At 38.8% G+C, this 14618-nt stretch overlaps 1 protein-coding gene across 2 annotated transcripts in view; it reads left to right on the top strand.

Moving 5' to 3' along the window:
* The first annotated feature begins 474 nt into the window (after nt 1–474).
* SOX30 (SRY-box transcription factor 30) overlaps nt 475–14618 on the top strand; it is a 28066-nt gene continuing 13922 nt past the window's right edge. Inside the window, exons 1-4 of one of the 2 annotated variants that reach the window (XM_032477196.1) lie at nt 475–1736; nt 3365–3604; nt 4828–5007; nt 11003–11489. In XM_032477196.1, coding sequence (XP_032333087.1) covers nt 695–1736; nt 3365–3604; nt 4828–5007; nt 11003–11489 — 1949 coding nt within the window. In that variant the 5' untranslated portion in view covers nt 475–694. The remainder of the gene's footprint in view (nt 1737–3364; nt 3605–4827; nt 5008–11002; nt 11490–14618) is intronic. The other variant, XM_032477197.1, reaches the window with a different exon arrangement.

Raw genomic sequence — 14618 nt, 5'->3', positions numbered from 1 at the left:
AAACTGAATTAAGTGGATGAATCTGGGATGTACAAGTAGGGCCCACAGGCGTGGTGATTATTTGAAAGTTTAACTCCACAGTAATCGCACAGCAAGATCGGCTAATGCGGTTACTGAGCTGTTGCAAAATTTCCCCCCTTTCCCCCTTGGCACAGATCCAAAGTCCCTGGCGAGGGCCGGGGTCGATGGTCTATTTTGGCAGCACAAATCGCCCGTACAAAGCCCAGTTCCCCAGCCCTTGTGAAGGACTCACTGGACTTTATCCCCTGGAGGTCAGCAGCGTGGAACCGCACCGTTCCCTGGGCAACGCCATTGTCGGGTGCTCCGGGCGAGGGAGGGGGTAACTAAGGACAACGACCGGAAGAGAACTCCGGCAGAGAAGGGGAGTCAGAGCGGGAAAATGGGCCGCACATGCCGAGGCCTCGGCCATCGCAGCTGATTCGACGGCCGGGCACGAGGGGAGAGCGGAGGGCGGGAGAGGCCAGAGAACGCGCCTGTGATTGGCGGGCCGCGGGTACCGGGACGCTTGTGATTGGGCGAGGCCAAGAACGAGGGCTGCTTTTTGAACCGCGTAGGGTTCTGGGTAGCAAAGGCCTTGGAAGGGTCTTAACTGAAAGTGGGAGGGGGAGGTCGCCAACAAACGGCTGAGCTCACAATCCGGATCGGGACCAGGCCGGGGCGTCCCCTTCCCCCCATGGAGAGAGCCAGGCCGGAGCCCCCGCCTCAGCCGCGCCAATTGCCGCGGGCGACGCTGCCGCGTCCGCTGCGTCCCGCTCCGCCTCCGCTGCCCGTCGAGGGCGCCTCCTTTCGGGCAGCGGCCGCGGAGCTCTCTGCGTCGCCGCCCGCCCCTTGCGCGGCCGCCATTGCAACCGTGGCCTCGTCGGGCGGGGAGGCCCCGACGTCGGGCGTACAGAGCGCGGCACGGCGGCTGATGCAGGTGAAGCCGGAGCAGGTGTTGCTGCTGCCGCCAGGGCCACCACTGCCTCAAGCCCGGGAGGAAGGGGCAGCTGCCTCGCCTGTACAGACGCGGCTGCTGCAGCTGAGGCCCGAGCTGCTGCTGCCGCCGCCGCCGCCGCCGCCGCCGCCGCCACCGCCACCGCCACCGCTGGTCCCCGCGTCCGAGGCCCCCCCCTGCAGACCTGAGTTGCACCCGGTGCAGCCCCGGGCGCTGCACGTTAAGGCCGAGAAGCAGGAGCCTGGACCCGGCTTGGATCCCTCGGTGGGGCCTCGGAAGGCCATGGAGGCGGGTCCTAGGTCCTCCAGGGCGGCCAAGTTGGAAAGCCCCGGGCCGTTTCTCGACAGCCACGGAGTGGACGAGAAGAAGGGCAAGGTGGAGTTAGAGGAGGTCATGAGCTACACGGTGAAAGGCGGGGAGGGCAAAAGCCTGGTGGCCCTCAGAGGAGTCATCAAAACGGAGGAGCCCGAGAGACTCCGCGAGGCCTGCAGGCTCGGCACAGAGCCCACGTCCAATGGCCTGGTCCATGGCAGCAAGGATGTCATCCTGACCCAGCCGTCCAGCGCCTTTGGGCCACACCAAGACCTCAGGATCCCTTTGACTCTTCACACCGTACCCCCTGGGGCCCGGATCCAGTTTCAGGGACCTCCACCTTCAGAGCTGATACGATTGACCAAGGTCCCTTTGACACCAGTGCCTATTAAAATGCAGTCTTTATTGGAGCCTTCTGTAAAAATTGAAACCAAAGATGTCCCGCTCACCGTGCTTCCCTCAGATGCAGGTACTAGACTTCAGGGGAATCAGTCTGGTTTTCAGACTTCATCTGTTGCCCCATAGCTGCCATGTCAGCCGTTCAGAAGCCTAACCTAGAAAAATAAAATCATGGACTCAGGGCAAAGTCTGCACAGGTATCACTTCTGACTTGTACATATACCAGTAAAATACAGTAACACGTTGAAGATTCCCAGACTTTGAAAATAATCTATTTTAAGGCCCACTGAAGGATGAAATTTAGATGTGGCTAATGTTGACACACAAAAATAGAATATTTCAGCTAGATAACACAAGACACTCAGTTTATGTGCTACAGATAATAAACATTTGAAAATATTGTAGTAGCTCAGCACTTTTACATGTATCAAGAAACAGACGAAAAAAATAATGTTTAATGAAAAATGGTAATATTGGATTTAGAGGTGATTTATCATCTTTAAAAATTGAGTAAACATTTTTCTAGGAGAAAACAGTACGTGTTTAGTTGTAACAGTATTCGAAATCCTATGGACTTATAGAAACATGGAAAATGAAAATATTGTACAGTAAGATAGAAAAATTGTTTTCAAAGAAATGACCATAGTGACATCAGTAACAATTACAAGTACCTATTTTATTTCTATCCATTCTTTCCAAATACATAGCTAGAAAACGTTAAGATTTAATATAGAAATCTATGCCAATGAATGTCATGGAAAGTCATATTAATCTTAAGTTCATATTTTCATTAACTTTTATGTTTATTGTTTTTGTTCTTATTTTCTTTACTATTCTTCCTCCCCACCCCACCCTCTTGCTTTTTATCTTCAGTAGTTTTTAAATTTTGTTTTCATTTTCTAGAGGAGAGAAAGGGAAATGTTTCTTTGTAACACTTATTTCATCCTTTGTGCATTTTAAAATTTTATGTATCAAGTAATCCTAATTTTAAAAAGAAACAACATACAAAGTTTACAGTTGTTTTTGATGAATTATGTAAGAGATGTGAGTTTAACCAACTTCCTTTATTGTAATTTCAGCTGTCTCTGTGACTCTCAGAAAGGCACTCTTACTATTTTCCTCTTATTTTTCTCCCAGGACATGGGACTAATGTTAACGACCCACCTTGGCAGGTGCTTCACCTTCATAATGAAATACAACAAATAGTATTATAATGTATGCTATAAATATTTTTGCTTGAATGGGCACTCCAGTGGCATGTAAATGAGTTCCATTAAACATTGAGGATGCATCCATCTAGTGCTAGAATTATAGTCATGAATAAGTCATAATTCTGGTCCCTCAGTAATAGAATATTTTTAATTGGAAATAAGCTAAATGTTAATTACTGTTAGAGGTATTAATATAGCTCAAAGAAGTAACAAGCCAGTAGTTTACTGTGTCTTCAACATTATTACTTCTACAAAATCTTCAACAATATTACTCTTTTTGAGAGAAAGAGGAGTCATTCTAAGCCACAGTTTAGAATGCCGAGTTCAGGGGTTATGAGGAATTCTGGAATACTGGCAGTTCTTTGGCTATATTGAAGTGTATATTTTCTCCAGATATTTAAAAAGTAAATACATATGGAGATGCACTTCACTTTAAAATTGTGTGTGTGTGGCACATTAATTTAGTCTCTTAATTTTTGTCATGTAGGAATACCAGATACTCCCTTCAGTAAGGACAGAAATGGTCATGTGAAGCGACCCATGAATGCATTTATGGTGTGGGCAAGGATCCACCGGCCAGCACTAGCCAAAGCTAACCCAGCAGCCAACAATGCAGAAATCAGTGTCCAGCTCGGGTTAGAGTGGAACAAACTTAGTGAAGAACAAAAGAAACCCTATTATGATGAAGCACAAAAGATTAAAGAAAAGCACAGAGAGGAATTTCCTGGTAATCAAATGAAATGAACAAAGCCTCTTTCTAATTTATTGTAAATTAATTTATTTAGGTAAAGATTAGGTTAGGTTGAGATTGAAAAACAAAAATGTAATTTTTTTCTAATCTGATATGTACAATAAACAGAATAATGGCTAATATTATAGTAATGATTGAACTGATACTGGGCATAAGTTTCCTTAACAAAACAAAGTAGAGAGAGATCTGGTCTCATATTTTCCAACTAGTGCAAATTCGGGGACAAACAGTTTTACTCTGGTTTTTTATTAAATATATAGATATAAACTTAATGAAGGTAAAGATCCAGATTTCTGGGCTATAATTTTTCAGATATACTAGAAAATGAGGTGTTTCAATCATAGCAACAGAAAAAAAATGCAGTACATATTGCAGATTTTAACACCATGCTCCATTTTAATATTACATGGTTATCAGAACATAGACCTGCCTTACGATTAATAGATTTATCCTTATCATGATGTAATTTGAAATAAATTGTAATTTCCTTCACAGGGTTGAAGACATTGATATTAAGCTTGGGTAAAAGCACAGCATATGGCCAATATATTGTGCATGGTGGGAAGATCATTATTTCTTTTCTAAAGTAGTAGCAGAGAGGTTCTAAGGGGAATGTTTGGGGGCAGCAGTTACAGGAAACCAGTGATTCTCTTGGTTATACAGTGGCTGCAACTGCCACCACTCTACTCATCTGACTTGGGAAGGCAATTGGGTGGTATGTGGACTTGGAGATGGCCAAGTCTAAGAGAATGGCTCTTTCTGAATAAGGCCTAACAATAGTGACTGGTCATTAGTAACCACTTCATTGTAAGATACAGACAATTGTATCTTACAGAAAGTGAGGAAACAGGAGACGAATAGTATCTTCCTGGGGCATTGTTTTATAGGTAGAGGAAAAGCTTTGGGATTCAAACTCAGCCCCTTTAATGTTAATTTTAGTACAAATTCATTATGTGACTTTGGATATGAGACATTTGCCCTTGCTCTTCCTTTGAATTATGGGTTGCAACATCGGCCACTGTTAGGAGCCATATGAATATATATGCTAAAATGCACAGAAATAGTATCATAGAACTGGAAAAGATAATTTAGGCAATTAAAACTTAGAAGTGTTTTGGACTTTTAATATGAAAAGAACTATTTAAAGGCTAAATAGGGTCTATATGTTCAAATTAAAAATGGTTTATCTTCTTCTATAGGTTGGGTTTATCAGCCTCGTCCAGGGAAGCGAAAACGCTTCCCTCTAGGCGTTTCCGGTGTATTTTCTGGTACCACACAGAATATCATCTCTACCAATCCTACGACAATTTATCCTTATCGCTCACCTACCTACTCTGTGGTAATTCCCAGCCTACAGAACACCATCACTCATCCAGTTGGTGAGTTGGTTTTTTAATGGCTGTGTGATAGTTTTACCTGGTAACTTGAAATTTTGTTTCTGTTAGCTTAAGAATTTAGAGCAACAGCATTAAGAAAAAATATCAAAAGGAGAGGAAGTGGAAACATTGAATCAGAGAAGGAAAAATTTGAGTAGACATTAAAGCACTTGATTTGCCAGAGTAGCAGATATTCCATGTCAGATCTTTTAAGCAAATCAGGATGAGCCCATAAGTGATGCAGATAATACAGGAAATGACTGAGGTAATTCAGTAGGAAATGTGAAAGTCTTTTCCTATCAGCATAGAAGGATGCCTTGCTAATAGGGTCTGAGGCATCCTGTCCTGGCATTTAGTAATGATGACTAATCTATTCAGACCATTTTCTTGCTGTTCTAGAAAAGCAATGGAAGTAATCGATCTTCTACCAAGTATTTGGTTCATTATATTGTCTTTCCCTAAATTTCTCCTCTGTTATCAGTTCTTGACAATGTTCTTTGTTGCTTTTAAGAACCCAAAACTGAGAATCTAGTATCTTAAGAACTTGTTATAAGGCTATCTGTCATTAGTTTGTTCTTGCAGTCTATTTTAGCCATCTCTTAGGCAGAGCTTTGTACATTCACTACTTGCTATCACTTGTCCTAAAACTACCGCCCTTTCCGGTTCCCCACCTGTTTGGATCTATCTGCTGACAGGTTAAGATATCTTGAAAACTGACTTACTCAGATCTTTTGCATTTTCAGTTTTTTCCTGTGTATCATAATAGCGATGGATAGCAGCAAAGCCACATTCAGGGTATCTAGGCTCAAGAGAAAGATGCGGAAGGCTGAGCCTGCCACCCTCTTCTCTCCCAGCACAGTCAGGCTCTTCCACCCTTCGCTATCTGGTAGTATCTCTTTCAATCCTATATTTCAGTCTAGGCTTAAGTATGCTTTTGTTAACTTACCTTGTTTTATCTGTTATGTTATTTATGATTTGTGCTTTTAAAAGATACATTTCTTCTCTTTACCCCTTCCTCTAAGACCTCTCTTCCATGTCATTCTACCAACAGTTAAATGCTGTATGTTTTCTCTTCCCAGAAACATATTTATCAATATTCTTATATGAGGCAGCAGACAATTTTATATAGTATATTGATTTTATGTAATTCTGAGCAAAGATTTGCAGATTGAAAATGGAAGATTTTCTTTTAATGTTGATAGAGCTCTTGCATCCATGATATTTTATTTAAATATGACAGGCAGAATTATAGGATGCATTTCAGAGCCTTATACAGAGTAATCCAATCTAAGGCAAGATAATGATCTTTTGTTTTGTTTTGTTTTGTTTTTTTTACAATTTCTCTTATTTTCGGTGATACGTAGTATCAGTAAAGATTCATTTCTTGGATCTCAAATGATAAAAAGAGATCATTATCTTTTAAATATAATATTTTGGAATTATTTTCATTTATATATAGCTATATATATAGTCATGTATATATTAACGGTGATGAGATTTATTGGCTACTGTGATACCCAATCATACAACTTTTGAAATATGTTCTGTTAGTTTGTTCTCATTAGCTTGGCATTGTGTTACTTGGAAGAGTTGGTATCATTTGCAAATTTGAAAACTTCACTATATATTTCATATTCTAAACCATTTATAGGATTGTTTAATAAGAACAAATTATAGCATAAATCCCTAGGGGAATTATACTTTTAATCATTTATCATCTACAGATAAAAATTTTCATACCATCCCTTTTGTTTGTTTCTTTCAACTTATCTTATATTCTAAATATAAAGTTCTGGTAATTTTGTTTTTCAAACTTGTTTTGTTTATTCCTATAGAAGAAAGATACTGAGTTATTGAGGTGTGATTTATCTCTTTAAAGAAACAATTTGCTCCCTTTTTTTCTAGCAAGCTTTTTACACTAATATATTGTATAGATTTCACCAGCTTTTCAGGTGTAGAAAACAGACTTGCCAAGGTGTAGTTCTCAAGTTTACCACTCCCAATAACTTGAAGTTATGCTGACTTTCCAAAAATGGTCTGGCATACCATTTTTGGCAGACCATTTGTATCTACTTCATCTAATATTTTCTCATTTCTAACTTTGAGTTTCCCTAAAGTTCTTAAGTGAATGTCACCTAAGATCTGGTTATATTCATTTTGTCAATTTGGATTAGAACATTCTGTGAACTTGGCATTATATGCTGTTGATCTAATATTCTTCACCTATCTGCTCTGAAAATGAATTAGAGTTCACATATCTTCTTCAGGTCTTTAGTAGAAAGGGGTTTTGGTGTCTCTCTGTTCTTCCTGCAGTTACCTTTTATACTGTAATGACTATTTCATTGATTCTACCGAGTCTTTTCTTTCTGAGAAATATTTAAAAAGTCATTTAGTATTGACTTTAAGGTCCTTGAGATATGGCTCCTTCAATTTTCCCTTGGACTGCTTAATTTTCACTTAACACACTTTGGCTTCTCTGTTTTATACATTTGGACAAGCTTTTCATTTTAAAAAGATTTCTTTCCCTTTTATGGGTTCTCTTTGATTTGGTCAGCCATAACTGTGGATTTTTGAGACTTTTTTTTTCCTTCTGGGTTTTTAACATTGTCATATAAATAACCTTCGTTTTTCTATTAACTTTTTATTTTAGTTATCCCTGTCAGCCTTTATTCCTAGCCAATATTTTTTCCAAAAATCTAATAACTTTGTCTCTCACATTTAATCCCATATCTTGAGCTCTTCTCCTGTTTCTAGTTTCTGAAAGTACTTACAGTATGATAGTCCAGAATACTTCTTAGATACTTTCTTTTATCAGATATCTTTGATACCAATTATATTAGTATTTTCATTTTATGTTAAGTATTCAAATTTATTTTAAAGGCTTCTGGAATTTTGCTAGAAGCTGTATTTATTTTAGCCTGGCTTTTAAATGTCAATTATATATATTTATGACTTTTCAAGTGAGATTATTTCATTTTCTATGCTTTGTCAACCCTCAAATGGGTTTTCCTTGTTAAATCTTAACTCTGTTGATATCTTTCACTCTTTTGAATTCATACATTTTCTCTAAATTTTTACTTTAAAAATGTTTACTACTATTTTAATTTTTTGGTAGTACACATATGATACCATTTTGGTTTACCCATCTCTTCTTGTTAACAGAGGGAAAACAAAAAACCCTCCACCATTCTGATACTCTTATAATCCCAAAACCTCTGGTCTGGTCCCTGCCTTAAAATCAGTTCTAGCAAAGTGTTATGTCAATAAGAAGCAGAAATATGGCTTGAAAATTCCTTTAAAAATGATGTAGCTCATTATTGTAGGTTTTCTTGAGGGGGCAAGAAAGGAGGAATCATATGGTTCCTTCTATAGTAAGTCTTCTTAGGGGTCCTCATTACCATCATCTCTCCCCAAAGTTCCAGTTTTCTAAGCAGTTGCCTAACTGTTCTCCTCAATTCTCTATTTCCCATCTCTGTCTCTGTGTCTCTGCCTCCTATTCTACTTCTGTCTCTCCTCTCTTTCTCTCTCTACCTTTGTTTCTCTCCCCTCAGCCATATGCTGGTCCTCCGTCTTACTATGTCTATACACCTTTTTCTTGTAGAGGATTTGGTCTGGTCTGTCTTCAGTTTCTGACATTCTTCACTCCTTCACTGTTCATCCCAGTCACACACAAAAGCCTAGTTGCGTCCTTCATCCATTCAGGCAGTGGATTCTTCGTCTTTAGGAGTGGGTGGTGGGAGATTTGTAGGAGCGTAATCTAGCTGTGGCTAGAAGGAGAGAGTGCAGGTGACTGGCTGGTCTTTTCCATACTTTATCTACAGTTTGATATATTAGAGCTCTGTCCTTTCCACAAGACTTTCCTATTCACCAGCACTTTATCTGAGATGACCAGATGTTGCAGACTTTAACCTCATGTTTAGCAACCTGAATTTTGACATTTAGGACGTCTTCATTATACTTCTGTATAACTCTCTATGCATCTAATTTTCCACCTCAGACCAAAACGGTGCCTGATGCATGCTATTTGCTTGGTGGATATTTGTTTAATTAAGTGAATGCATGATTTTATCACCTCATACTCCACTGGTACCTGGTCTTGTATAAAAAGGTCTTTGGTAGAAAAGAACATTTGGTATCAGCTAAAAGATGAGTCCTTCCCTTTTCAGTAACTGAAATAGTGTCAGCAGTTTCTATGGCTCCTGTAATTTGTGTTTCCTTTGCCTAAAAAAAGCCATACTTCTTTTCTGAGGACTAAGAGCTTCTTGTACTTTACAAGGAAGAGAAATCTGTGTCGGGGGTAGATTCTTTTAGGAGCAGATGGCTTGAGTGCAATAATTCAGTGATAAAACTTTGAGAGATTTTACCAGTCAGCCCAGCTATGTAGTTGTTTGGAGGAGATTCTCCTTATACCAGATCAGTGGTAGAGGTGCTATCAGCTGTAGGCTTATGTGTTAGTTTTTCCTTTCATCTAGGCATACATTTCTTAACTATTACTAACCAGATTCTGTGCCAGATAATGGGGGATACAAACTTGAGTTAAACTGTTCCTGCTGTTAAGCTCCCAGGTTTGTGACTGTGGTAAGGGTGGCAGACATGCGTATTTATACTATTTCATGATATGTGATAAATTCTTAGGTCCTGAGGGTACATGGAAAAGGGAAATGACTTTATGCTTGATTAATCAGGAAGGGCCCACGGCCTGTGCCTCACAGACAGGAGGCCTACGCCCTGTAACCCCATTAACTGAGAGTCATGACAGCTTCATCTACACCTTGCTCCTGTGTTGCCTCTGCTTCACTGGCTCAGAGGCCATCTTGAAACAGATGGGTATATCCCTTAATTCCCTTCCTCCAGCTGTAAGGGAAGGTATTATTTACCTTATCTGGAGAAAAGGAAGGAGACGAAAGTGTTGCTTGGGCAAAGCTGAGAGAAGATCCACAGTCCTTTCGGCCCCTAACCGTAGAGTCTGTTCCTGGACTGCATCTTCTATACTAACAGAGACCTAACTGCATTGGTATAAACTAGATCATGAATCTGTTACTCTGGCTTCTCTCAGTATTTCTTTGGAAAAATTTAGTTAAATTTAGGAGGTGTCATTTGAATAACTCAGCAACTTAGCCAGCAGTCCTCTCTTCAAGGTCAGAAAGATCTTTCATGATTATTTCATCTCCCTCTAAAAATTCTGGAATACTCTGCTGCAATAATATTACTTCTTTATCTGTCACAAATTGTTGACCTGTGGCAAGTCCTGTTCTCACCGGGGAATTTCCTTCTGTGTTCACATTGAATGCAATAAAGCAAAATAGTCTTACTGATTGTTTCTTTAGTTTTTTCAATCAAAAAATTAATGTTCTTCATAATTTAATTTAATATAGAGAAGTATACAAAATAAAAGAAAAATGACCCATACCACTACACTGAAACCTCTATTAATACTTAAAATAAAATTATTATATTTAAATAATAGAAAATTCAAATTCAAAATAAAATGATAGGTATAAAATGAAAGTCTGGCTTCCTGTGGCCATGTACCCTTTTCCAGATGACCGCTCCTTAAAAGTAACCACTATCAGTAGTTTCATATTATTTCTTTTAGAAACATTTATATTTATATACCAGCATTTGTGTGTATTTGTCTTTTACTCAGTCACTCACTCATTCATTTATTTATTTATCCAAAAAAATTTGTTAAGGACCTATTCTGTGCCAGGTAGAATTTTGAGCCCCAGGGATACAGTAGTGAAGAAAACAGAAAAGGTTTCTCTTCTCATGGCACTTACAATCTAGGTGGGAAAGAGAGACAGAAATGTAAAATAAATGAACAAGATGGCTTCAGTTTGTTCAAAATGCTATAAAGGAAATAAATAGCATGGTGATGCTCTTAGGTAAGGTGGTTAGTGAAGACTTCTGGTTGTACAGTTTGTTAAATTCTACTGAAAAAGGAAAAATATGGAGTGACTCAATTCATGCTTGACCTATGCTATTTTTATTTCTGAAGGTGAACCTGCCATCCAGCTGCCCACACCAGCAGTCCATTGCCCAAGCCCCATCACACTTTTCCAGCCCAGCGTCCCCAGTACTGCCCAGGTGGCTGTCCAGGCTCCAAGTCTGCCCCTCCGTCCAGCACTCCCATCGCAGCGCTTTGCTGGGTCCTCCCAAACGGACACTCATCATCTGCATTCTGGAGCCAATTGCTCTGTGAAGAGACCCACTCCTGTCTCTCTGGAGAGCAGTAACAGGATTCCGACTAGTGCAAGTACTGCCCATGCCAGATTTGCAGCCTCGACCATCCAGCCTCCCAAGGAGTATCCCAGCATTTCCACTTGTCCCAGAAGTGCTCCAATTCCCCAGGCTCCTCCTATTCCACACTCACATGTCTACCAGCCCCCTCCCCTGGGCCATCCAGCCACATTGTTTGGGACACCACCGCGATTCTCTTTTTATCACCCTTACTTCCTACCTGGACCTCACTACTTCCCATCAAGGTAAATGAATGGTTTATTACCTTTCACCTGAAAATACTTAAAGCTAATGAATTTTTACTTCTGAAGGCCTCTTTAAAAAAAAAAAAAAAAGAACAACTGAAAAGGAGCTCCTTCAGTTCTGCTTGGGATCTAATTTAGATTAGTGTCTGAATGGGGCCAAGCAGTTAACATAACTACATGAAGGGGCCAAATGAGGACTGGGGGACCCAAGGAGAGTGCATGCCGCATCTTATGGGGCAGCTGGTACTCAGCTACAGCCTACTGTTGCCACGTGAATACAGGCTCCAGTGTTGTTAGACCTGGTTTTTCATGAGAAAAATCAATTATAAGAGGCCTTAAGATCATTTATTCAAAACTTACTGTATAGAGCTGTGCTTCTAAAACTTTTATATGTGTATAAATCACATGTGATCTTGCTAAAATGCAGATTCTGCGTCAGTAGGTCTGGGGTTTAGTAGCTTTCTGTACTGAGTTATAGTAAGCCTGATATTCTGCATTTCTACAAGTTTTCAAGTGACGTTAATTCTGCTGGTTTGTGGACCACCCTTTGAATAGCAAGGATATAAAAGAGAGCACTTTGTCTAAGAGGTTAAGTGACTTGTCCAAAGTTACACACCCTCTCGGGGCCCTTTTTGAGTAAACCGAAAAGTTTCCTATGTAAATTACCAGTAAAGGAATTTATTTTCACAAAGAAGTATCTAGGGAAAACAAATTTGTAATTTTTCATTTTGGAGTGGTAGACTTTAACTCTCTTGCAAGCATTCTAATAGAGCGGTATTAACCTCTACTTTTCAGTTGCTATTAAGAGTTTAGACAGAGGTGATTTCTGTTGAGAACGGAGTGTGAAGTGTTTAACACTAACCTTCTGTTGTTACTTAGTTAGAAAGAAAACTACTCCCCACTTGGGTATACCGCCACTTCACAGAACTTTTGACGTATATGTTATGTTGCTTCAATTCATAATGGGATTACTTGCTTTCAGGTCTCTAGCCCAGAGCTGGAAGACAGTGGAGCTAGGGGATCAGATAAGGAGAAAGTGAGATGTTGCTATCTGTGGGTTGTTTTGTTTTCCCCTACAGGCTTTTCTTCTCTTTAGCAGCTTTCAGAAATCTTTTTGTTCAAGGAATCAAACCTCAAGACATGCCTAAGACCGGGGGTTTATAATCTCTTCTCATTGCTATCTGCTAGGATTTGAGATTTTATAGGAATTTTATAGAACTTCATGTGTTTTTTAGATATAAGGAAAGGGCTAAGGACATAACTGGAGTTTAATAAATGAATGAGTTTGAGATGATCAGCCTTAGTTAGACCCTTAAGGTCCACAAACTAAAACTGAGGAAATTTTATCTGTGCTACACAATTCATTTTGTAATACAAGAAAGATTTGGATAGTATTTATTCACAGTAAAGAAGAAAAAGAGACATCTAGAAGAGGTTGTGACCCACAATTTCACTCTAGTTGTTATTCTTTTCTTCTTAGCATTTTGAGAGCTTGACATTTTTATCTATAATTCTTACAATAAGCTGTGTCTTGGGCATAACGGTCCCTTTACTTTTTCCGATAAACAAATTGATCAGCTGTTAAATAGCTTTGTTCAGCTCATACAACTGGTAAATGGCAGAGCTGGTCATTAAACTAAGGTTAACTGTCTGATTTTGACTTCTGTGTTGGTTTTTTTTTTTTCACTATATCAGTAAGGCTTCTGAATACAGTGATTCTTCTTGACTTGTAGCTGTTAGTTGCTAGCAGAGGATCATATGGAAAATTCATATTGTATTTTTGAATGGAAAAATCATGTAGTCAGGTAGATTTGGGGGGCAAGAAATATTTCCTTATATAATAAATAGATAAAATCACAGGAAGTTTATCTTTCTTACTCATGACAAGGCTTATAGGATTTGGCTGTTAAAGTACAAATCATCTGATAATTTCAAGAACATTTTAAAAAGAAGCTCTGGAAAGTATGTCCTTAGAAGACAGAAACTATTCCTCTGTCTTTAAAATCATTATTGCTAATTAATCATAATGCTATTAGAGGAACCAAATGAAGTGAATTAATAGTATTATGCTGAATTTTATTTTATTTAAGAATGTCAAAGCAGTATGTCAACTATAAACATTAAGTTGCATACAGTTTTCCAAAATAGAAGACTGGTCATATGCATTATAATATTGTCTAACTCCTTTTCTAACTCTTACCTTTCTGTGTGTGATGATCATTTCCCCAAGGATATGGAAAATCTTCTTTATGCTTGTTTAGATAGTATATTTCAGTAAAATCCAGCCTGACTAAATGTCAAAATTAATTGATTCCCTTTCAATTTTTCTGTTGTCTCTTCTCCCAACTAATAAGAGTCTTCTATAAAGAATATTTCTTCTCTAATCTAACCCATTTATAGGTGGTATTATTCATGCATCTCAATACCATAATTTTAATGATATTAAATATATATCAAATATACATATTTGATGTTTTGCCCTGTGTATCTAAAGTAAAAATCAAGGCAGTTAGGCAATTTAATCAAGACGTCATTTTATAAAATAGATGGACACTTAGAAGTGCTGATCCCTAGCTCTGAGAAGTGCTGATCCCTAGCTCTGAGAAGTGCTGATCCCTAGCTCTGCCTTCTTAACCATCTTCATACTGTGTGTATTGAGACTCTCTTTCTGTACTACATTATTCTCTCAGTTATTCTTTTCTGCCCCCTTCTTTTTTCCTCTTCCTCTTCTTTCTTGCAGTATTTGTATTTTCATGTGCAAAGGATATGTCTTCATTCTGTTGGCGGTTGAGTAAATAAATGTGTTCAAAACATGTATTGCAATTAGGGATATATAAAAGATATGAATGATAAGTAGGGATTTATTAGCTTGAAATATATAAAGATATAATCAGTTGTATCTGTATCTATATATCTGTTAGGAAAGGTAAAAACAAAGAATTCTAAATTTGTGGGGATATATAGCATCTTAATTTAAAATTTTTAGACAAATAGATCAAAAATTAAAAGAAATTATCCTTAACCCTTGTTTGGTTTATATAGACTTGTTTAATAATTTGATTGAAGTTTTGGACATACTTCCTATAATAATATACATCTACATACATATACAGTATTTTGCCTAATCCT

The sequence above is a fragment of the Camelus ferus genome, chromosome 3 (assembly GCF_009834535.1).
Source record: "Camelus ferus isolate YT-003-E chromosome 3, BCGSAC_Cfer_1.0, whole genome shotgun sequence".
Taxonomy (NCBI): Eukaryota; Metazoa; Chordata; class Mammalia; order Artiodactyla; family Camelidae; genus Camelus; species Camelus ferus.
This window is presented reverse-complemented; position numbering and strand designations above follow the sequence as displayed.